The sequence below is a fragment of the Neolamprologus multifasciatus genome, chromosome 3 (genome assembly GCF_963576455.1).
Source record: "Neolamprologus multifasciatus chromosome 3, fNeoMul1.2, whole genome shotgun sequence".
NCBI lineage: Eukaryota > Metazoa > Chordata > Actinopteri > Cichliformes > Cichlidae > Neolamprologus > Neolamprologus multifasciatus.
Window position 1 is genome coordinate 26181845 of NC_140441.1, and position 26010 is coordinate 26207854.

The 26010-nt window shown below is 38.3% G+C and overlaps 1 protein-coding gene across 1 annotated transcript; it reads left to right on the top strand.

Moving 5' to 3' along the window:
- Positions 1–2089: 2089 nt before the first annotated feature.
- LOC146522295 (uncharacterized) lies at positions 2090–23672 on the top strand. The gene is given in 20 exon segments (XM_085147859.1): positions 2090–2141; positions 2435–2710; positions 2913–3236; positions 3382–3648; positions 6001–6092; positions 7408–7452; positions 11839–11908; positions 11986–12021; positions 14394–14593; positions 14596–14686; positions 15419–15685; positions 15808–16086; positions 18870–19151; positions 19462–19581; positions 19688–19703; positions 19827–19882; positions 21954–22004; positions 22086–22142; positions 22821–22880; positions 23049–23672. Coding segments are annotated over 20 exon segments (2718 nt in total). The 3' UTR covers positions 23126–23672.
- Positions 23673–26010: the final 2338 nt, after the last annotated feature.

The following is a 26010-nucleotide window of genomic DNA, read 5'->3' on the forward strand; positions in this document are numbered from 1 at the left end:
GCAGCAAGCTATCAAATACGGTGCATTTCTCGGCTTTTAACAAAATTCTATACGTTGCCAGGTGTTTCATCAGATTCGAGGTGTTACCTCCTTTGCACAGTATCACCTTAAAGCACTTGTTGCTGGCTGCTGAGTTTGCATATTTTGCTGTGAAGTACAGCCAGACTTTTGACCCTTCACCTTGGGCATTTTTAATCTGTAGCTCTGCTCTAAAAGAACGTACGTACCTGGGCCCGCCTACTACGCTTGCAAAGGTAAAATGATTGGCTAGAATCCAAAGTGTATGACATTTCAGGGACATTTCGCACCGAAATGTGTGTTGCTTTTCGGTCTGGTTACTACAGTTTATGTCAGAACCACCGGTATCCATCCCTAGTTTGGACACGTAGAGGCCAGCATCTCTGACAGCAGCTGGGGGCGACTGCTGAGTGAGGATGATCCGCCGTCTGTGAGCGCTTTGGCATAGGCAAGGTGCGCAGGGCTCTGCTTGTTGAGAGTAAGAGCGAGCTTTCAGTCAAAGAGTGGTCATAATTTCCTAATAACACCAGCAAAAGTCACCAGATTTGTTGCTAGTCGCTTTTTAGAAAAAAGTCACTAAGGGGTCTGAAAACTCGCTAAACATAGCGAAAAAGTCGCTAAGTTGGCAACAGTGATGAAGACATACATATGATCTTTTTCTTAGTATTTAGGTATGAACACAAAGCAAAAATAAAAACCAGAACAAACAGACTTTAAAGTGATCTCCAATGTAATTCTTTAGAAGCATGAACAGGATTGTATTGTTGTAGGGTCTTTTACCCAACAAAATAAAGCACCTTGAGACAACTGTAGATGAGATTTGCCGCTAAATAATTACATGAAAAAAAAAAAAACCCAGGTAGAAATAGAGACTGCAGTCTGACTGCTCATCCATTTGTTACCTGAAAAAGTTCATCAGCAGCTGGCTTCACTACAGCTCACTTGACTGGGTTGGGTCAAGTGGGGTCTGCATTTATTCAGCTTTAGCATCACTCTGGGCTCTTGGCTAGCTTAGCGTTAGCATTCCGTGTGTGCAGGTGCTTGCAAAGATCTAAAGTTGTGTTAACAACATAATGCAACTGTTTTTGTCCTGGAAGCAGTTTGAATTTACCATTGTGACCTCATCTTATTTTGCAAAAGTAAGTAGTTATGTCTATATCCACATTGGAAACTGCCCTGCTAACTCACTGACTTGCGCAGGTAACAAAGACAGTGATGAGCACTCAAGCGTAGCGCATTGTATTGCATTGCATTGCGGCCTCCATACCTGTGTATATTTGAACAGTTGAACTGTTGCTTTGAAGTGTTTTTGTGCTGGTTTTCAACTTTGCTTTCTTTCGCTGACTTTCTGCTGGTGTTGGCGGTAGTAGTGATTGTTATATCACCCGTTCGCTTATCGAGGGATTTTTTGAATGAGTGGATGATGGGAGAATGCGACTTTTGCTGACCGCTCAAGCCTTGAATATTGTGATAACTGTTGTTTTGGATAAATTATTAAGGAATTTGATGACAACAGCATTTGGTAACATGACAAATAGTGTAAGAAGTTACTTTCTCAGATGAGTAATTACAAAAACTATATGAATATATGTGTAATGCATTATTTTTTTAATAGTAACCAGTAATGACATCAAGTAAAAGTAAAAAGTGTTCAGATGCAAGTATTCCTACTGTTTCTGTGTGGACACAGACCCAACCACAGTTCTACTGTGTTTTTCTCCTAAAAATGTGTTTGTCCACCTGAAACTAACAAAAATTCAGTCAATTATAGATTATACATAAAAGCTTGTAGCTGTGGCTGCATGATGTAGATGCTGGTTTATATATTTGTCTGACAAGGCAATGAGTTCAGTGCTGGGAGGAGACACAGAATCCTTCAGGATTGTGTCAGGAAGAGCATTTTCCAAACAAAACACGTGTAGCTCTTTATTTTATGTGAATAAAGGAGCAGCTGAAAGTAACCAAGTAATGCATACCAAGTAAATTTTAAACATTTACAATTTAAAAGCTGTTGAAATGATGATACATAACATGATAACATGACATTGTGTATTTAGCAGAGCTGCTGAGAATGACAGTGGAGTGTAGAGATGCTGGTGTTCAGTGTGCCAAACAGTTTATCTGTGAGATAAATGCCTGTTTTATAGTCATCTTACTGTAATTACATCATATGTATGTCTGTATATACCCAGTTCCTTAACAAGTGTGATAATCTCAACAAATCTTTGCACAAAGATCATCACACATACATACCTGAAAATGTTACATTATCTGTTTTGTTAGTTTCATGTGTCATATTCAAAGTTTGTTGCCTGTGAATAACTTAATGATCACAAAGTTTTGTATCGTTGATTGATTTTTTTTTCTAGATCTGCTCTAATTTTACTTGTTGTTGTTTATGCTTTTCTGTGAACAGTTTCCAATAAGCCCACTGTGACCCTGCAGCCATCCTGGACTCAGATATACAGCGGTGAGACGATCACTGTAAGATGTGAGATCCATGGAGGAGACACTGAGTGGGATTATGAGTGGGAAACAAACATCATGATAAAAGCTCCAAATCAAAATGAATACAGGATTAGATCTGCTTCATCATCCAACAGTGGAAACTATCGCTGTAAGGGCAGAATGAAAAGTTCACAGCATAAAACAACAGAGTGGAGTGATTCAGTCACACTGACAGTTTCTGACAGTAAGTAGAGTCATAGTTCATTTAACCTGGAAATAGAAACAGTTTGTAAAAATGTGTTTTTATTAGTACATGTTGAGATATTTGACATGTTTAGATAGTCTCACTCTTAAAGTTCATCATAAATATTTGTGAGTCAACATTTTAGTGACATTGAATCCAGAGTTAAGAGACGAAACATTGAGAGAAAATCTTTGTTGAACAGATAAACCCCGTCCTGTCCTCACTGTGTCTCCATCATGGCTGAGTCCTGGAGCCTCAGTAACTCTGAACTGTGAGGTTGAACATCCGTCTGCAGGATGGAGCTTCTACTGGTATAAAGCTGTTCCTGATCTATCAGAGAAATCCTCCAGTTATGAGCTGCTACCTGATGGCAGTGGGACTGCACAGGACTCCTACATCATTCATGGACAGACACACACAGCAGGATATGTGTGCAGAGCTGGAAGAGGAGACCCAGAGTATCACACTGATCACAGTCAACCAAAGTTTGTCTGGTCTGCAGGTCAGCTTGTTTCTATTGTAACCAGTGCAGCTGATGTTTACCTTTAAAGGTCCCCCAAAGAATAATTGAATTTTTTTCATTTGTGATATTGGTATATATCTTTGCCTAACAAGCACATGTGCAGTTACAATTGCTATTTCACGTTCTCCTCTCTGCATGTTGTTTTCAGGTGTTCATTCAGCAGCAACTCTCAAAGTGAGTCCTGACAGTGTGCAAAACTTGATGTATGCCTCTGTCTCACTGACTTGTGAGGGGAACTTCACTGAGTGGAGAGTGAAGCGGTTCCCCAACGATGGCACCCTATTCTATTCCAACTGTCGGAGAATGACTGGATCCACATGTAACATCAGTTACATATTGAAGTCACCTACTGCAGTGTACTGGTGTGAGTCTGGATCAGGAGATTTCAGCAATGCAGTCAACATCACTGTACAGAGTATGTTATTATACATTCTTCATGTTCTTTTGGTCGTTCCCCCCCCCCCTTTATGTTAATCATTACCTCACAGTTTTTCCCCACTACGGTGCTGTATGAAAGTAAATCTGTCAAAAACAGACAAAAAGTCGGACATTTAGGCAATTTTAAGTCTGATTTTAGCTCGACCCTTATCAGTGAATAAGCAGTAAATGTCTGAGTATGTTATTATACATATGTTTTTGTGGGTTCTCCACAGAGTGCTCAGACCACTAAGTTTTACTTTTTAACATATGTACAACAAACAAACAAAAACTGCAAAACCCAGCAAAGCAGAGTACAGTACAGTGGTCCCTTGCTATAACGCGATTCACCTTTTGTGGCCTTGCTGTTTCGCAGTTGTTTTTTTTTTTGTGCAATTTTGCATGGTTTTTGGGTTGGGTTTTTTTTTTTTACAGCGCATTGTGTTCTGCGTCCTGATTGGCTGTAGACCATTGTCAATCAATCTCGTGCTGTCTCCTGTCGTGTACAGAATGCGTTCAGTTTGTCAAATTTACATAAATCTTCTATCACTCTGAAGTGCTGAACTGCATGTTTGTAAGTTTTCTCCCCAACAAACACAACAATGTCGATGAAACGTTTTGCACTGTCAAAGGCACCTTTGGTAGTACTCAAAAGGCAGAGGAAGATGCTAGCCATTGCACAAAAAGTTGGACTTTTGGACTTGCTAAAGGAAAGTAGAAGTTACTGTATTTTTTGGACGATAAGGCGCATTAAGCAAAACAAAACAGTCAGATGAGTCAAACTTTACTCAACTCATTCTTCTTGCTTCCTCTACTTCCGTACCATTATTCTCATGTTCTGGACCTGAAAACAGGGTTTGATCTTTGGTTTCATTCTATAATACTGAACTTATTTTTCTACAAAGGTTTAAGCTTTGAGAGTGTTTAAACGAGAGAAAAGTGTGAAAATGTTGATGCCTGTCTGAGAAAAGTGTATAAAGTGTGTAGTGAGGGGTTTTACAGCTTTAAAACATCTATAATAATTGTAAAAAATAAAGTTGGCTACTTTGCAGATTTCAGGTTATTTTTAGAACGTAACACCCATGATTAACGAGGGACCACTGTACACTTAAAGTAAGACCTCATGTTCCTCTTTTCCTGTGTGGCTGTTTTTGATATGTGCTACTGCATAAACAAGCAGCTGGTGAGTTGTTTTCATTAATGCTGCATCAAATCAGCTCAACATTACATTACAACACTTTTTTAAAGTCTCACTCTGAAGACAAGGACAATTCCCATATTTCAAAATACCTCCAACTGTCAACTTAGAGCCCAAAGTCTTTTAGCTGTTACTAACTGATATTTGGAAATAGCCCATGTCTCATGAGATTAACATTTCAATGTCTAAGGCACTCTATATTTTATAGGTCAGCTGTCTATTTGGTAAAAAAAAAAAAGTTCATGTACAGTAGTTCTTATACACAGAACAGTAGGTATCACATCATCATGTAACTTTTGTGCCCTTCAGCTTTTTTTCTGATCTAACAGGACCACCATTGATTGTTTCACAGATAATTATTATGATCCTATCCTGATGAGTCCTGTTCATCCTGTGACTGAGGGAGCTTCTGTTAGTCTGAGCTGCAGTTTGAGAACACAAAAAATACTTTCCAATGTGTTTTTCTATCACAATGACAAACTTCTTCAAAATGATACCCGAGGGGAACTGAAGATCTCTGCAGTGTCAAAGTCTGATGAAGGTTTCTACAAGTGTCAGTACTCAGGAAGAGAGTCAGCACAGAGCTGGATGTCAGTTAAAGGTGAGCAGGATCAAAACATTTGATGGATTTTTATGGAGTACTCATTGATGGCGTATATCATTGAGTATGTCTTTTGTCTTCTTGTCACCTGACTCTACTTCTTTGAGAATATATGTTTTTTTAATGTTTAGAAAAAATTCTCACATAAAGTCTCTTAATGTTTTCTGTTAATGTTTACAATCACAGTTGTTCCATCAGGTCCTGAAAGCTTTTCATTTCCTCTGTGGTTGGTTGGACTGGTTTGTGGAGTCTTTCTTATTATTATTCTCCTGCTCTTAGGAATGAGTATTCTGTATTGCTATAGAAAAGTGAAGGGTAAGACATTTTTCTTACTTGATACAAAATATAAAAACATCATAGCACTAAATAGAAGTAAAACAGTTTGGATTAACAAAAAAATAATTTTCCTTTTTTGACAGATTTATGCTTCACTGGGTTGGTATAAATCTCTGCTTTCCTATTTTCATTTTAAACATTCAGCAGTAATTTTCTTACTGTACTAAATTTACTGTATTATGTTATCATCTGTGCATTTGTTATGTTTTCATTAGGCCGATCCAGTCGGACATCAACAGTCAAGACTCCACCAGAAATCATGGAGACAATCGGGATGAAACCCATGAATACAAATCTCTTCAGCATGGTCAGTGCTTAAACCAAAGTTTAGTATTAATAATTAGTCTTCATAAAGTCCAGGAGTACTGGTCATCTGGTCATCAATCAAATATCAAAAACACAAAAAGTTGGGCAAATAATCAAAAAAATCCTAAAAACTGAGTTAAACCAGAATTTACTCACAGAAATGTATATCTAACTAAATGAACTGAAGGATCAACAAAAGTTATTGTTCCATATCATTACAACGCATACAATATTTTAATACACTGTTGATTGATTGATAATACTTTATTCATCCCGGGGAAAATTGGGTTAAGGCTGCCAGCCTTCCCAGTGCCATCTTACCCTTCTGACCATACATTCATTACACAAACATCATGGGGAAGACAGGTCAGAGAGGTTTAACAATGGAAAATGCACAATGTGAGGACAGACGAGGAGAAAAAAGAACTCTCCCCAGACTGAGCTCCAACAGGGAGATCAAACTGTTAATCAAACTTTCTAAAACTGTAATTAAATTAAATTTGAATTTTGTGTCTTTGCACTTTAACAAAACTGTGTTCATGTATTTGCTCTAATAGCACTGACATGATCCTCTGACTTTGTTTCTTCAAGCTCATTATGAACCCTATGAAACAGTCCATCTTGCGGAAGAAACTGCTAATGGTCCAAATGGTACACAGTATCTTTTGAATAGCACACAGCAGCAAGAATTACACATACTTACATATCATAGCTTTAAATTGTAACTCTGACTCTGGCTTATTATTTTTTTAAGGTGATAATCACGACTATGAAACAATCGCTGACTTGGAAGAGACTGCAAATTGTGAAAATGGTACATGTCATGTTTTGAATATCACAGAGTGGTTAGAGATACATAAACATTTGAGTTAAAAACAGTAATTCTGGTGATTTTTTTTTTATAATCCTATAAATACAAATATATATATTTCAGAAGCAGATAAAGCTCATGAAGCCACATACTCTCTTACTGAGCTTAAAAATTCCAGAAAGAACAGTAAGTATAGTACAAATACTCGCACATGCATAAAAGATAAAATACATTCAAAAAACTAATTAGGAAAGGTTTTGACCTGCATTACTGATGTAAATGTATTAATTATTTTCTTTTGCTCATTCATCTGATTATCTTAGCAAGGAAGCATCATAAACCAAATGAGAGTGCTCTTTCCACTGATGTGAATATGGAAAATGCAGGTAAACTCACAGCAGTCACGCAATGAAATGTCTCATTACATTGACAATTTCCCTTGACAAGAGTAAATGACCTCACCACATAACATTTTTAATTTTGTCTTTTTGTGTTTGCCTTACAGGTCAGGGAAGAGAGCTACAGCAGCAGAGCCAAAGAGAAGCATAATGTAATCATACTATAATGTTTAGAGCATATGCATGCTGTATATGTTCCCTACATCCTCTGAGTGAGACACGCTCGATAGAATTTTGCATAAGCATTGAATATGTCATGGTGCTGGGTCGTTGACCCAGCGTTTTGTGTTTTATGATTATTTTCCTCTGTTCTAGTTATTCTGATTTTGGTATTCTGTGTCCTCCCCCCTTGTGTCCGGTTCGTGTTCTAGATTTCCTGTTTTATTCTGGAGGTCTCTGTCTGTTGTCATTGTGTTCAGCTTGTGTCCTCCAGTCGTCATGTGTATTCGGATTAGCTGTTCTTCCCTCCTGTGTGTGATTACCCGATTACCTTGTGTGTGTATATATATATATAGTGGGTGTCGGTCTGTGTTCGTTGTCGGCTCGTCTGCGTTCTATGGTGTTTCGTTCCTGTCTCTGCGTCTCTCTGCCCGCACCCCTTTTGTATGCTCTCAGGTTTGTTATTTAGTTCTCCCAGTTTAGGTTTCTTCAGTTATTTGTCATGCCTCACTGCTTGCCACTTGCTTTCCCACCTTGTAAATAAACGTCACACTCTTCATCAGTCAGTTGCCTGCATTTTGGGTCCTTTTCATTCCACTACACGACTGCTGCCCCAGCCGTGACAGAATAGGGCACTGTGAGTGACCCATGCATATGTAAATATTTTGCACAAGTCTCAGAATCGTATATAATTGTATACTTGACAGCTCAATTGGAATAATGGAATATCAGATTAGAGTGGCGTGTCTAATTTAATGTATTTTAGCATCATATTATAGCATATATCATAGCATCTCATATGTGGTAGCATATACAGATTTGTATTCCCTGTCTCCCATGCTAACTGCAGCGTGCTGGGATTTGCTTGTATGTAATGATATAGACACAATATTCTGTTTTGTTGTTGTTTTGAGGGGTTTTTTTGTATTATTTGGTTTAACTGACAATACAGCTTTAAATAAAGGTTTTGCCATGCTACATTAGGGCACCAATACATATTTGTACTGCATAATGTATTATACATTATGTTGAAATAAATAAATGCTGTGACTGATGCTGTATTGACTTGAATGTAAACTATAACAGTCAAACCCAATAACACTGAGCTTTATAAATATGATACATCATCAAGTGTAACAGCCATTTGATCACTAGGGGGCAGTGCAGGAAGCACAGCTGTATTTCACTAATAACTGTTGATCATGATATTTCCAAATCGATTGTGCTCTACTGAACTGCTTGCATACCTTTATTGCTGCTTTCAGATTTTTTTTAGATGTCAAACATGTAGCATAGATCCTGCTATAAGCTATTAACTATAGCATGGCACAATTAACACTGTCTTGTTGCAACTGAATGTGCATAAAAAGGACATTGATGATGTAACCAAACAAGAAGTGCAAATGTTGAAACTACATTCTTGTTTAATCACCCCTTACTTAACCCATACTGCTGTGTTTGCAGCTTTGCTCCGCTTTCCAAAAATCACAGATTTGCATTGTTTGCATGTGACTCGTTAAAAAACACACACAAAAAAACAGAAAAATATAGTTTCTGCAGACGTGTTCTCACTGGAAACGGACTTCTATTTTTATGAAATAGACTTTTGATTTGATCTCAGTTGATTTCACTATATACTACAACTAAATTCATTTGCTGAAGTTTAAACAGCTTATTACGTTGTGATTATCAAAGATTCTTTAACTTTAACTTTTCCCATGAGCCTCAGGGGAAAAAATCTCTGTGAATAGAGCTTTCAGAGCTACTTTTAACGACACACGTGTTAGCTCAAAGAGGAAGCAGGATTAAATCTCACCTCACACTTCTGTTTCAAAACAGTATTTCTCTTTTCCCCATGCTCACCCACATCCTGCCCACTAAGTTATGACCATCTTTAAAACCAGAATTTCACCACATGGGAAATATTTTAAAAAGGAATCTGTTTGGGTGCAAGATCGAGAACCCAAACACAAACTCTTAAAGTGAACAGCAAAAAAAACCAGCACATGCATCAGGAAACCAAACAAGAAGGAGAATTTTGCTTACATCATCCATAAATACAAACGGCTGTGTTTGCAGCTCTGCTCTCCAAATATCAGACTGACAGTGTTTTGTATGTGGTCAGCCAAAAGAACTGTACAATCTGGATTTACTCTAATTGTTTTCAGTGGAAACAGTTAAGAGTCAAACAATGTTGTCTTTGATTTTGATGTCTTTGGTTTTATCTCAGTAGGTTTTAGTCTGTCTAAGAAACTAACTGTTGTGGTTCTCGGTCGGTGACCCCGTGTTTTGAGTTGTATACTTTTACTTCTGATTTGATCATGGTTTATAACTGTTTTTGTTTTTGTTTCTGTCCTAGTATTTCTAGCTCCCTGGTTCTGTAGTACTTCCTGAGTTCTAGTTCTTAGGTTTTGTTATTTGGCTTCCTGTTGTTAACTCTGTGCCTTTCTGTCCCACATTTCAGGTCTCTATGTTCTGTCTCACAGTCTCTGTCAAGTTTATGTGTCTAGAGTTCAGTCGGTGTGTTTCCTGTGTTACTTTGAAGGTCTGTGTCTCATGTTAGTGTTTTTAGTTTGCTTCCCTTGTCTCGTCCTGCCTAATTACTCCCATTTGTGCTCTCCTTCTGTGTATCATTGCCCTCGGTATCCCTCAGTGTATTTAAGCCCCGTGTTTCTTTTTGCCAGTGTTGTGTTCTCCCTCGTGTTGTGTGTTGCCTTGAAGTTTAGGTTATAATTTCCCCATGTAGTTTAGTTTTGTATCATTTCCTTGAGTCAGTAAATAAAGCTGTATTTTGAGTTCACTCCTGTGTGTTGTGAGTCCTGCATTTTGAGTCCAATCTCCTGCCTGCCACACAGCAATCCTTGACACTCATCCATTACCTGGTATGGTTTGAACAGCGTCCCTGTTTAAAGTTAGCCAATGTTTGATTTGGGCAACATTACCCAACTGCCCCACTGTGCGGTTACTGAGTGCAGCTACTTTACTACTACTTTACAGCTACTTTTAAGGAAGAGAGAAACAACATAGGGCTCGGCATCTCGCCTCAAGCTCACTTCTGCTAAATGTCAGTTTTGCTCGAGGCCGCTCACTCTCTGTGTGTGAATTTATGACCACTCCAGAATTTCACATTAAAGGAATCGGCCCTGATGTAATGCAGTACTTTACATTACTGAGCTCAGTTTTTTTCAATTAGGAAATATTTTTAGTTATAGATTTAACTGCTCTGTGAGAAAGTGCATGGATCAACAACACCTGCTGTGAAGATTTACTGTCTGTGAGTATGACATCTCTGTTTATCAGTTAATGCTTTATTCATCTCTCAAACTATTTTCTTAACTGCTTATAAAGTGGCAGGTGGCCTCCATCATACTCCAGCTTTTTTTAGAGTGAGATGTTGTGGTTTATTTACTTTACATTTGAATCAATGTAATAATTTTGTGTTACAACCTTTAGTATGAGAAATTAATGGCTGCTTGGATATTAGCAGCACCCTATTTGGGATTGTCTCGGTGGCATAAAAGAGACAGTGTAAAGAAAAGTGTATTCTCTTCCTTTATAATACTTTTGTTCACTTATCCATCTACAGCAGTTTGAACCAATCTGAATGAGGTGTTTATGTAGTGTTGTGTTTGTGAGGGTAATAATTATCAGTGGTAAAATTGCTTAATAACAAAATGAGCAGGCAAAAGCAATCTCCTGTTTCTGTAAGACCTCAGTCAAGTTTTAAGCCTTGCAATGCAGTTATTCCAGTGTGTGAAACACTTTCAAGCAAACTGCTTTTCAAAGTTTTTTTCTGGCTTTGACGTTTAATACATTAAAACCCTTAACTGTATAATAGAGTCCATCAAGGGCACTCCCAGCATCCATAATAAACATATTACTGAGAAGTAATTTTATTACTTAATGTTAGCAGATATTTGTTAGAAATTTGAAGACTGATAAGAAACAGGAGGAAAGCAGTAAAATAAAAAGTTCCCACAAATGTATCTCTGTATGTTCTCCATCTCCCAAAATGTTCAAAACAATTCCACAGGGGGAAAAAACTTTTTGCTAGATCCAGCAGTGTAACAGCATTCAGAGACTTTGTTTAACTGTTTAGACAAATTTGTTGACATTTATTGTTTTTTATTCATATTTTTGTGTGAGTGGATGTATGAATTTATTAAGATTAGTAATAGTTCTGAGAATCTATTGTGTAAATATTATACTATATTATTATACTATAGTATAAACACATCACAGCATGCTGTAGTCAGATCGTGTTAAGTTGTTATTGTAGTGTAAATGGAAGAAAGCAGAAAAAACCTATTGTTCTCTTCACAGCTCTTTGGTATCTGCTGTGCTGCTGCTTCACTCTCTCTCTTTACAGAAAGTTGTAGAAGTTTTCAGACGTGTCACTGCTGGATGTGAGGATGGGAGCCACTTTGCTCTGTGAGCTGGGCCTATTCTGTGAGTACATCACTGACTTCTATTGTTTGATTCATACTGATCCATAAACATGTCTGAAGTTTCTGTCTTTATTGTAGTGCTTTGTACACTTCCCTGCACTGGACACGCTCAAGGTGACTGAACAGTTTTAGTTTTTTATTTTCCTTTGTCGTGGAAGTTTTAAAATAAACTGCTAACACCAGGTGAACATGATTTAAAGTGGTTTAATATTGTGCTGCAACATGGAGAGAAACACATTAGTCCAACATCAGATTGGTCTCTGAAGATCGGCCACCCTGATCCTTTTATACCTTCAAAATTACTCCAATTGTCTCTCTAGCAGTGCTGGGCAAGTAACACTGACAAAGTAATTAATTATAGCTACTTCTTCAAAAAAATAACTGAGTTACAAGATTCTAAAAATAATGAAAAGTAACTATTGCGTTACTTTAAAAAAAAAAAAAGTCTAACCCTCTGGGGTCCACAGTATAATTTTTAACTACTTTTGATTTTACCTCTACATTTCACCTTTAACCCTTTAAGACCTACCATAGAACCAAGTCCACCAGAGCTTATCTTTATATTTTACCTGCTGTAGTGCCATTTTTAGGAGCATTTCAAGTTGCTATGCATCAATACAACCATTATAGCCCACATTTTAGTAATATGTATGCACTAGGTTCATAGAAACTACATAAATTGCAAAAAAGTGCAATAAACTACAAAAAAATGAAAATTGTTTTTGTTTTTTTTAAACATATATTTATAGTTAGAGAGATTTCAGAGGTTTATCCCTCAAAATTGTCAATACAAAAAAGTTGCACAAAATAGTTTCCAACCACAGGAAATTTATTTTGAGTGTCTTCATAGTTTTATTTTTGAGATACACCAATTTTCATATCCTGCAGGAACAACGAAAATAAATATTATAATGCAAATTTGCAAAGAAAGCAGCATATGCATCAACATAAACTATTTCCAGCAGTGCAATTTGAGTTCTAAGCCTCCCAGAAACTATACAGAAAAGCATAAAGTCAAATATGACTTTTAAAAACACCAGTATAGGCATTTTCTGTGAAAATGACATCACTTCTGATTTCAGCCAGGTAATGGCGGACATATGATAGTTTGCGCTGATGTCTATTGCAACCAAGGAAGTGTTGCATATTTCTGGAATATAATTTTTTGTTGCTGCAAGAGCTTTTCATGCAATTTTTGGAAAGTTATATGTGGAAGGAAACCATGACCTAGGACAAGCTAATGGCATAACATGTCAATACAACTCCTCCGGTTTCATATGCAAAAAATTTATTATTTATTTATTGCGCTACCTTATGTGGTTGCAGTTCTACAGAGATTTAAAAATAGTTACGCAAAATGGAGCGTGCCCGCTCCAACTGGTTTTAAAGGGTTAAAAACTATTTACTTTGCCTTGTTTGGTATCATTCTTTTCAGCACAACCTCATGTGTCTGAACTTACAGTTATGTTTTCATTTTGACATACTGTATTAACACAATTGATCTAAAATCAGACAAAAAACATAAAATCCAAGTAGAAAAAGTTATATTTTTTACTGTAACAACCACAAACATGTTTATTGAATCATATTTCATAACTTTAAATGCAAATATAAATTGTCAATTTGAAAATCATATGCAGAAGTTTTGCAAACAACAAAGTTATTTGTAGCCATTTACATTTACCCCCCCCCCCTTTTTTTTTATAACCATTTCAAAACTATTTACAGAACAATCAGCTGTTCTACATTCAGTAAGATGCTGCACAAATTATTTGTGCCACTCCAAAAATTTCTGTCCACTATAAAGGAGAACATCACAGCCTGATACCTGCAGGTCTGACAGCAGCAGGTGTATCACTCCTGTTTTCTACCTGGAGACAGCAGTCACCTCATTGTTTTGACACACAACACAAAACTATCCACAACACTACACACTAACTACGCAAGACAACACATTAACTACACACTCCAAACACGCTAAACGTCACAAATCTCTCACATCTCAAAACTCTCTCTCTCACTTTTTCCACTCTTTCTTTCTTTCTCACTCTCTCTCTCGCCGTCACTCGTAAAACTCCCCCCCACTTCCTAAACATCCAAATGTCACGTTGCCATATCATCATCATAATCATAATCAACCAATCATAATGGCCCCACTCTGTCTGTATGTGTAAGTGTGATAGAGCATAAGGCCCATTTGGGGTGCTATTGTACATGCATATAACTAAGTGAGCAAGTGATATTAATAATACTAAAGTGATCAATATATAGAGTAAAGAAATGTCCAATACACTTCCTTTTTATCTATTTAGTAAAGATTGAACAGAAAATACTGCATACTCACCCTTAAACACTTTCCATTTCTGTTTTTATTTATTCATTTTTAATATGTTTCTCATTTTATGAAAACATCAACACAGATGTTGCCTTTGAAGTCATATAAAAGTACTTCAGATTGCTTATATTGTTCTTGTGTTTGAATCTAGATGCTGTGCTAACTATTCAACCCAGCTGGTCCAGTTTTTTCACCGGGGAGTTTGTTACCTTCGAATGTAACATGAACAAAGGAAAAGACAGTAAATGGGAATACAAAATTAACAAGAATGGTCGAGAATTTATCCAGTACAACACACTGAAAAACTACAGATTAGAAATTAGATCTACTGGTGACAGTGGTGAATACGACCTGAGCTCAGTACGACCTGAGCTCTTTGCTCAGGTCGTACAAAGAGCTCACATAAACCAAAGCACAGTAATACTGTCTTTCTAACTGTATTAGGTAAGTCCTCAGTGAAAAAACAAACAATACATTTAAACACTAATCTGGATGATAAAATACATTGTACATTTAAATAATGTTGTCATGGAAACTTGAAACTTTGAACACAACCACTGTTTCATACATGTTACTTTGCTCAAAGTATACACAATGCTAATGCACTCTATAATGCATAATATTCGTTTTAATGTGTAACAGCAGCACTTGTGAATGAAATTAGAAAAAAAAACTTCTGTTATCTAAGCAAAAATCATACAAATACAAATCCCTCTTAACCCATCATTGTCTATCATTCAGCAGTGAACTGCATTACTTTACTAATTAGTTACAAGTAGTTCACTATTTTGTTCATGTATTAATTCAGGCCAGAAAATTGAAAAACTGGTATACCATCCTTACGTTGGGATGTAAGATTTACTACACCACTGGAACAGTGTTGAGATGGACACCAGAAAGAAAATAAAAATTAAACTGCAGAAGAAAATAAAATAAAATAAAAAAACAACCTGAAAAAATATGATATATATATATATATATATATATATATATATATATATATATATATATATATATATATATATATATATATATATATATATATATATATATACATATATATATAAAATGAAATATGTAGATTTTACCTGAAGTCAGAAATTTAATCCACTGAAAACATATTTTAAAGTGTAGCTTAATAATAGATCATGATGTGTATATTTTATTTTATATTAGCACATAAACCCAGGGCCACAGTGACAGCAGGAACAACAATCATACCAGTAGGGGGCAGTGTGATACTGACCTGCTCTGTGCAGAGCTCTGATGGATGGAAATATGAGTGGTTCAGACGAACCCAAACAACCTCTGAACTTCAAATCAGAGATCAACAAAACAGAGATATCAGAGTATCTGGAGGAGGAATCTACAGCTGCAGAGGAACAAGAGGAAACCCAGTTTACTACACTGATAAAAGTGATGATGTCACCATTGAGAAAACCAGTGAGTTCAGTAATTTAGTTTGAAATATACATTCACTCATGATTATCAAACATACAATGTGAAGTTTTCTGTGTTGATTTCATGTTTCTATTTGTATCTCAACTGTTAATATGTGTAAACAGTTTCCAATAAAGTTGTTGTAAAACAACAACCCAACTGGCCTCAGATATTCAGAGGTGAGACGATCACTCTGACATGTGAGGTGCAGGAAGGAGGTGAAACCACTGAGTGGGAGTATGAATGGAGAGGACCCAGGACACCCACACAGTGGACACACAATAATGATGTGACATTCAGAGTTTCTGAGTCCAGCAGTGGAGACTACATGTGTAAGAGTCGACGCAGAGATGACTCATATTCTTCAACAGAGTGGAGTGAAGCCTTCACATTGTCAGCATCAAGTAAGTCATGTTTGTTGTGTGATCTCCATTTGACAAATGTCATAATGGTCAGCACAGGATGAATTCAATGGTCTACAAAGCATGTTACATTGTTAGTCAGACAAAGAGCTGCAGCTGATAGTAGCCTCATTGTAGACAGTTTGTCACCACTTTGTGTCATGAACTTTCAGCTGGTATCCAGTCTTTAAGTGATGATGTGATGAACCCTGCTTCCGGGTCCAAATTACTCTTCGTTTATTAAGGCTGTTGTGTCTTTAACATGTTTTAATGCTTTGTATCTTGTTCTATTTAATCTGAACAAGACCTTAAAAAAAGTCTACTATAACTATTCATTTTAAAACTCAGTTTTGAAAACCTTACGATGTAACTAGAGCCCATACAGCAGTATGTTAATGCAATGGTTCCCAAACTTTTTTTGCTACCCCCTTTGTCTCACAAGACAACACAGAAAACTTAGACTGCAATAAATTACAGGTAGTAAGGAAATAAACTACTAACTCTTTTACACTACGTCCACACCTCCACGGGTATTTTTGAAAACGCAGCTGTTTCGTCACACGTAAACGCCGTTTAGAATCACCCAAAACTGAGATTTTTTAAAACTCCCTTTTTGCGTTTACGTGTGGACGAGGAATACAGAGTTCGTCATGCAACATCAAAGGTATGTGCCTTTTTTCATGCACATTATTGTTTACATAAGATGAATTGCAGAATGGCAGATAGAGACAAAATACTGTTACTGTTAACCTGACTATCTGCAGGTTTCACACGCTTAGATATACACATGCAGTTACTGTCCCTCCATTTAGAAAGGCAGAGGCGTGATTAGTTTACGTGTAGTTGTTTTTTTCCTGTTTAATAATATTCAACATTGCTATCAAATCAAAAAATGCCTCTGTGCAAAATGGGTTCAAAAACATAAACAACTGTGGGATACTGTTTGTCTATGATTTGGACAAGGGGAACAAATCGTGGCAGGATCAGCCTGATATTATTTGTATCCCACTGTAACTTTACTGTATAAAGAGCTAACATCTCCAAAATGTCAGGAGTAGTTAGTCATTACAACAAGTGTTTGTGAACTTAAAATCAAGAATGTGGGATACTGTTTGTCCGTGATTTAAACAGCCCAGCGCTGCTCCCAACGAAGGGAAACCAATTCTGCAGGGGAGACCTACCTTGGCACTTGTGCAGGTGAAACCAAAGGGAAGATATGCTTCACCATATTTTCTAGTATTTGGCTTTGAAGGAAGTTGGTTTAGAAACATTGTTGGCGGTGCTTCATCTCCTGCTTTGCATTTGTGTGGGCGCCCCGTCAAAAAACCTGTCCATTATGCTAGCAGCGTCCAAACATTCTTTTTTTTTTCCTTTTCATACCGCGCCCCCCTGCAAAATGGCTCTGCTGGTCACTTCTGGTCGGAAGTGATAGCAGAGCTGTACTTTGAATTTTTCAGAATTCCCTCAGTCAGAACATGGTATATCATCTTTATACCATGTTAACCCCTTAGGTAACTCCCGGCTAGCTTCTGACTCTGTTAAATTTCATAAATTCTGTTTTCATCAATGCCTGGATGTCAAATTTAATCGTTACACCTGGTAGAGCAACAACACTGATCATTTTATTAAAGATGAACAAATTTAGACAGTTTGTAACTCTCAGTGATGCGACAGTGTTCGTTTGACTTTAGGACCTGGTGCTGAGTTTGGATATGCACACGACTAATGATATCAGACTTTAAAAACCAGATAGGGACCGCAATGCTGACCTGCTGCTCCACCACTTGAGTGCAATATTAACATAAATAAAGAGGGAAAAAATGATTAGGTTGCCAGATTTGGCTTGACATCCAGTCATTACTACAATCTGAACCCATTGCTATGGAAGTAAAACCAGAGTGGACATAATCTGAGCCTTGTGTGTGAATTCAGATGCATGGAGGAGGTTGTAGCCTGTGCACTGTCTATGCACCCATAGAAAGGGCTCACAGCTGGGCGTGTTTGGTGTGAAAAAAATGTAAAAAGAAGAAAATAAGTTTTGTAGGAGGTTAAAGAGCATATGGATGTAGGTTTGTTGTTGTAATATTTCAGGAGGAGATGTCAAAATTTTCCTTACTAATAATTTACTCATTTTTTACTTGTTGCCATGGTGACTGATAGAGCTATAATCAGTAGTCTATTTCCCTTGTTCAGCTGGATTAAGGTGGGATGAGACATCCTAGAACTATGTATAATGATTTGGTGACATTGATCATCATTTACAGAGCCAAGTGTTGTGAACATTTTTAGAATTTATTTAACAAGTTTGGACCAGGAGTTTATTGAGTTAATGAACAGTAATTTGTGAGTTTTGAGCCTTTTTTTCCAAACTAAAAAGGGATGTTTTTTTATGACATGGGAAGAAGGCTGGTTTCTCTGTAAAGCATGTTCATCTCCTCCTGAGTGGTCTGCCATCTGAGACTAAGCTTACTAACACTTGTTGGGTTATCTCACAAATTTGTTGTTGCAGTGGGACCTACAAAGAATCACACAAAAAAGTGAAAGTATTTTTTTATACATGGAGTAGGAAAGGGGAAGCACTGCTTTTACAATGTTGGGTAATAAAAATGTGATGCGCTCGTACCATTTCAGTTTGGTCTCTTTTCCTTGTATTTGTTTTTGGAAACTGAAGCAGAGGTGGACAAGAGGGGAAATGAAGGCTTGTAACATTAGTACAGTGTAGATCCTGACCTTTGTTTAGAGTATAATATATTTACTTTCTTTCTTTTTCTGTCTTAAATCAACAGGAGATCAACCAAAGTCTCAAATAACTTCTGATATGAGAGACATCCCAGTAGGAGGAAATGTGACCCTGACCTGCTCTGTGAACTCATCATCATCATCCAAATGGAAATACTACTGGTACAGAGATGAGAACTCGTCTGAACCTCTGACCACACAAGATGCAGTTTTCCACTCAAATGGACAAATCAGTGTCTCACAGGAAGGACTCTACAGGTGCAGAGGAGGAAGAGGAAACCCAGTTTACTACACAGAGGACAGCCAGTCAGTCAGGATTGATAAAAAGGGTGAGTTTTCCATCACCATCAAAGAGTGAATAATCTAGGAATAAAGAATGTGGAAATCAATATTGTCATTAGTCATTTATATGCATATGCAGAGCATAGAAGATCCACAAAGAAGACAGTGAATGGGAATATGAATTGATGACAAATAAAGCAGGAAAAAAACCCCACCACAGATTGCAATAAAAGGTGCAATCATCAGTTATTATTAAGAACATTGTAATATAGCTGATATGTTTTGTAAATTCCCTATGTAAATTGTGGTGGTGATTCACATTATAATAATCTAATTAGGGTATATTATTTATTACAGCAGTACCTGAGCCTGAACGATCTTCATTTCTCACCCGGTTGATTGTTGGACTCCTTTGTGGAATTTTACTGATTCTTCTTCTTCTTCTTCTGTTGTTGTATGTCTTCAAGCGGTCAAAGGGTGAGACCATTTTCTTCTGGTATTAGCTTGAATATGATCTATGATTTGTTTAAAAAGCTGCATATAGTGTTACAACACTAAAAAAAGTAATTGTCTTTTTTTACAGATTCATTCTTTGTCAGGTTGGTTCACATTTCACTTCTCTTTTTAGCATACAAGAATTAAATCCTGTGTTTCTTAAATAATAATAATAATAATAATAATAATAATAATCTACTGTTTTACTACACCTTATGTTCCACCAGGACTCAGATCACAAATCAGAATGAAATTCAGAGACAAAACAGTTCTCCTCTCCAAGGTCAGCCTTTGTTTGCTATTATTGTTGCTGTTGGTCTGTAATGTAAATATATGTAACAAATGTACTAAATAAGGAAGTGGATGCTATGCGCTTACCTGCTGCTCTCTGGCAGGTAGCTCCATGCCCTCCTGGATTTTAAATGCACCTTAGAACACACATACATCAACACTACAATGAGCGGGTGGAGGGAGGTTAGGAGTCTTCTCTCACCCTCGTTCTCTGCTTTCTGCTGGAGCAGGGGGGCTAGGAGGAGGAGTTGGCCGTCCGACTGGGATCCGGAATGTGGGGCCTCCCTGCTGCTGCGGAGTCGGGGCGGTCTGCTTCTCCCCACCGCAGTGAAAAGGTTAACACAACCTGGGTCTGGGTGCAGTTCCCCCCTCCAGGGGCAAGGGTACCTAGACCCGGTTCGTAGAGTACGCTTGGGGAGTGTGATTGTGTGTTCTGCGTCTCTTTATGTCTGTCTCCACGTTGGTTGAGTGTGGAGTAAGTGCATATGAGAGCATGAGGGTGGGAATGGATGTTTGTATCTGTGTGTGCCTGTATGTCTGTGTCTATATGTCAGGTTGGGTATCAGATGCCACCTCTCTGAGGACAGCTCAGGCCCTCCAAGGTTTGGAGGCCTATCTCCCCCCACCACTTCCCCTACCGGGGGCGGACTCCCTCAGACATCGGTGCGTTGGTGGTTCTTTGTGTCCGGGGGTGGGCGTCCGGGTACACACCGGCTCACTCCTTGGCGGCTGCTTATCGGGGCCTGGAGCCTGGGGCTCGCTTGGGCCACTTCGGAGGTGGGGTGCCCCCGGCCTCTCGGCCTGGGGCTCGGTCACTCAGGCACAGCTGGCTGCCGGCGGAGCTCACGGGCACGTCACTGCAGCCCCCCCTGGCTTCTGCTCCGTGGCTGCTGGGTGACCCCTCATCTGGGACTCTCCTCAGCTCTTTCTGGGACGGTGGCACGGCTGCCCCTCTGTTGGTCTTCCTTGGTCTCTTGTGTTCTGGGGGCCTCTGGATGTCTGGAGTTTTGATCTCCTCCATACCTGCTTCATGCCCTGGAGGACGGGGCAGTGGCCCCCCACACCCTCTAGCAGATCATTACATGAGGGAACCTTTTAAGAAAACAAGCGCGTCCATGCTCACAGGTGTACACACGGGTGATCACACACACAAACTACACCCTTTTTGGCTCCTACCTCAATGCACACTGTGCTGTCGATCTTACGTGCTGCACAATAATGTTTAATATTTAGTATTTACTGTCATATTCCCATATATCATTGTGATGTGGTTTATTGTATTACTCTCGTTTTCTTCTGCTTGTTTTCTTTTTTCTTTCTCAACAGGTGATCCAGGTGATCGATATATGTATTTTTTTTTTTTTTCTTCTGCTTATTCTGTTGGTTTTTGTTTTTTGCCCTTCTCCCCCGTCCCTCTTCTCAACTGTTTTTCTTTCCCTCTTTCTTTCTCCCTTTTCTTTCCCCCAGTCAAGTCTGTCCCGTATTCAGCAAGTGAAAATAAAATAAAGAATAAAAGGTGAATCAAATGGACCATTACGGCAAAGCTGGGATGGTCAATTTGGTAAAGAAAATCCGTTGGGCATCTTTCTTCGCCTTTAGACAATAATTCTGATGGCAAAAGAGCCAAACGGGACAGGCAAAAAAAAAAAAAAAAAAAAAAAAAAAAAAAAAAAAAAAAAGGAAGTGGATGCTATCCACATACTATAGTGGTTAATAATTAAAATTTGTATATGTATCTGATCATCTACCCAGAAATTGTCATTTCGTTTTTGTTTCAAAAACAAACAAAAAGCAAAAAAAGAGCTGAGAGGCAGAGAGTCACCAAAGCAGGTCACTCTCTGGGCAATATTTACTTTTAAGAGAATAGTATTTTGTATATATTCAGTTTGTTTTCTTTGTTCTTTTTAAATGTTCTTTGGAAAGTTTATAGTGATGTAAAAATGCTACGTCTTTGCTGTTTGTAATGTTGTAACCAAATTTAATATATTTACATAGCTTTGAGTATCAGTATTTTTTATGTTTGTTTTTTTTTAGTTATTCTAACATCGACCTTGATTTTGTAGATGATGCTTGTTTCTATGAATCAATCAAAGACTGTGACGACACACAAAATGGTAAAGTACATAAATAAGGCAATAAGGTATATAGAGTCTGTGTGATGTTTATTTATGTATGACTGTGTAACTCTGTTCCAGCTGAATCTGGGGATTTCACATATTCTTTGATTGAGTTAAAAAACTTCACAATGAAAGGTAAGAATTTGATGTTATAAAAACATGAAATACAGTAGTTTAGATGTTGTCATAGGACAGTAGTGTCTATATTCAATTTAAAATTATTCATTCATTCATTCATATGAGCCTTCTAACAGAGACAAAGAAACATGCTGTCTTCTTGTCTTGTGCATTCCTCAAAAATAAATAAATAAAACAAAAACCAGTTAAATTTAAGAGGCATAAATACATCCAGTTAGGAAGCATAAACCATGGTGACTCCATATGACCTGCTAAATGTGACAGCAGGTTCACTGGAGAGGCAACAAAATGGCAAGCCCAAAAATGACAACAGTACCTGCATCCCATTCTAGTTGGATAGGTAGACCATCTCCTTCAGGATGGATCGTCCACACTTGCTGTTGCCAGAAGGCTTGCTGTGTCTCCCAGAATCAGAAGGAATAAGAAGACAGCAGTAATCTGTAATCCTCTGCAGGGGTGGAGGAGGGTTGAGCTTCTCTGGCACTGAAATGAGAGCTAACAGCAGCAGAGAAAGAAACAGATTTTTAAACATGACAGCAAGGGGTCATCAGGAAATCTCACCTTTAATAGAGCGACAATCTCCTTCAGTCAGTTCATGTGATAAGTTTGGTGTTGACTGACAGAAAAATCGTTCCACCCTTTGTTTATGCTGAGCACCTGTTCATACTCTTTTAGATGACAGCCAGTTCTACACACAGGTCTACTACAATAAAGCTAAATCCAAGAGAGACAAATGTAAGTAGAGTAATACAATCAATAATTTATTTCTGTTTCTGTCTCATTTACAATTTTTTTTTACAGATCAAGGAAAACTGTATAAAAACGTACAGCTGTCATATGTAAGTAAGAGGTTAATGGCAATTAACTTTGACTAATGATTTCTTTATTTGTATGAAAATCCAGCTCCTGCAGCAACTGATGAAGACGTTTATTCTGAAATCAAACCACAAACAGCTCTTGGTAATGAATACTTTCAATAAGTCTTCAAGCAAGTATTCGGTCCCAAATCTGAATTGAAGAGATCATTGTGGGGGGAAAAAAGCTAATGGACTGTATTATTAAAAAAGAGCTTTATTATAAAGTGATGGCAAGCGTTGAGATTAGGATCTCTTTTCACGTTAGCACAAGCACTTATTCATTTATTTATTTCTTTAAGTATGTTTTTCTGTTCCCTTGAATGGAATACGTATCATTTGACACATTTCAAAAAGCTTTTTTTAAACAACTTTTAAACATTAACTTTTTTTGCCAGTAGTTTTTGTTATCTGATTACATGTGTCATATAAATCATTTCTTTATTAAACCTGATATATTATTCACTTTGCAGTGTTCTGTGTTATTTGCTGAAAAAAAACCTGTTCAAGTTGACTTATACTCCTTCATGTTTTTTGCTCCAACACACCAGATAGAGTTGCGTGACACATGACTGTTTATCAGCTACTGCCACAGTTCTGGGTCCTTTTGACCCAGCATCTTCTGTTTCTTGTGTTTTTGTACTATCATGTATTATGGTTTAGGTTCTGATCTTCAATTGTGCTTTCTGATCATTATTATCATTATTATTATTATTGTTATTATTATCATTATTATCGTGTTGGGGTAGATTTCGTTTAGTGTCTAGTCATCTCTGCCTGTGTTTGCCCTCTGTACTCTGTACTGTATGGTGTCTCTGAGTTCAGTCAGTGTGTTTCCTGTTTTACTTTGAAGGCCCATGTCTGACGTCGGTGTGTTCTGTTTTGCGTCCCCCTGTCTCTTCACATTATTTAGGTTAAGCCATGTCTCCCTCCTGTGTGCTGTTTCCTCATTTCCCTCTGTGTATATTTAGTGTTTGTTCTCCTGTGTTTGTCGTTGGTCTGTCTGCATTTCTCTGCTTATTATCTTGTGTTTCTCCCAGCATGTTATGATTTCAGGTTTGTTTACTAGTTTTCTCAGTTCAGGTTATTTCTTAGTTCTGTCCCTGCCACCCTTGCTTTTGTTTGTTACACCCACTGTAAATAAAGCTCAATCTCATCCAAGCCAGTGCCTGCATTTTGGGTCCTTCTCTCATAAACTCCAGATGTCTGCTGCCATAGTGATGACAATTACATCTTTGGACTTCAGACATAAATCTATGTAGCACACACACACAATGGTTAAAATATTGATATATGTTGTATGAAAGCATGCCAATAAAATGCATGATGCCAGTGTCCGTCGTGGTGAAGAGTGTAAAAAGAAGCTCTCAATTTACCGGGCGATCTATGTCCCTACTCTCATCTGTGATCACGAGTTGTGGATAGTGATAGCAAGAACGAGATCGCAGATACAAGCGGTAGAAATTAGCTTTCTTCAAAGCAGAGGCGGAGCCAGACATTTTATATACTCAGGGCTTAACCCTAAAGGGTAGTATGCATGTGGGATTTGGGGGGGGGGGGGGGTGTTTAGAAATGACAGAAAGATTAATAGGCTCTGTTTTGAGTTTTGTTCAAAAAAGAATGACTTCATATTGTCAGGGTCCTGGGTCTCCTGACCCAGCGTGTTTAGTTCTTCGTGGTTTTTGTATTATTGTACTTTTGAGTTATTCTATGGTTTCTAGTTTTGATCCCTTGCCCTTCATGTTTCTCTGTGCCCCCTCTGTTCTGTGTAAGTCTGTGTCTTTGCACGTTTGAGTTTTTTGTTTTCTGTCACTCTGTATTGTGCATTATGTTCTCATGGTTGGTCTTTTGTTACTCACTCGAGTCTAGTTTCTTGTGTTCCAAGCTTAGTATTTCCTTCTGTGTATTTTGGTTCTTAGACCTCTGCCTTATGGTTTATGTCTCTGTGTTTCTTAGTTGCTGTCTCCACTGTGCCAAGTTTGCGTCTCTGTGTCATACTTCCTGTTTTACTTTGAAGGTCCGTGTCTTATGTGAATGTGTCCTGCTTTGCTTCCTTGTCTCGTCAGTCCTGATTTCTCCCAGCTGTGCCCTCCTTCTGTGTCTCATTCCCCTCGTTACTTCTCAGTGTATTTAAACCCTGTGTTTCTCTGAGTCAGTGTTGTGTCGTCCCTTATGCTGTGTGGATTGCCCTGTGTCTCCTTGTGAGTTGAGTTCGTAATTTCTCCAGTTTAGTTTAGTATGCTTTTCCCGGCCAGCAAATAAAGCTGTGGTTTTGAGTTCATCCCTCGTGTCTAAGAACCTGCATTTTGAGTCCTCATCTCCTGCCTGCCACACAGTGTTTCATGACAGTATGACGCAACCAGACATGGACTCAGCAGGCTCCTCCCGGGAAAGTGATTTGGCCCTCATCTTCAGCCTGTGGAAGCGCGTTTCCCATGCCTCGGACACTAAAACAATGTCCATTGGGATAAATGCCATCGAGGCAATTCTCAAGGGGAATCCCCTTCTTCGTGAGCTCTCAGGATTTTCAGGCCTACTTTCCAATCTGCATAAAGCCAAGGAGGCAGTACGAGCTCGCCGTGCCGCAGCAAAAGTCGCTAATGGAGCTCGTCATACCGCAACGGCGACCGCCACAATCGGAAAACATTTCCACGCCGCTGCTACAGAACTCCTCTCCATCCACCCTCTGCTTTGACTGTCACTCACCCGCTGCTTTTGTCGCAGCAATGTTGTTGGTCAATGTGAAGCTCACTTAGCTGCATCTCCTGTGTCCCCGCTAGCACAGTCGTTAACTCCACCACAAGCTCCAACCCTACCATCACTTCAGTCTCCCTCAGTTCAGTCCGCCACTCAGTTTCCTCTTCAGTCGACCATAGCTCAGTCGTCTACTCAACCACCAACTCCACTCTCACCACAACCGTTACTACAGACATCAGTTCAGTCCCCTGTGCAGTCATCTACTTCACCACCATTAGTAGCTCAGGCCCCCCGTGTCTCCAGTAGCTCAGGCC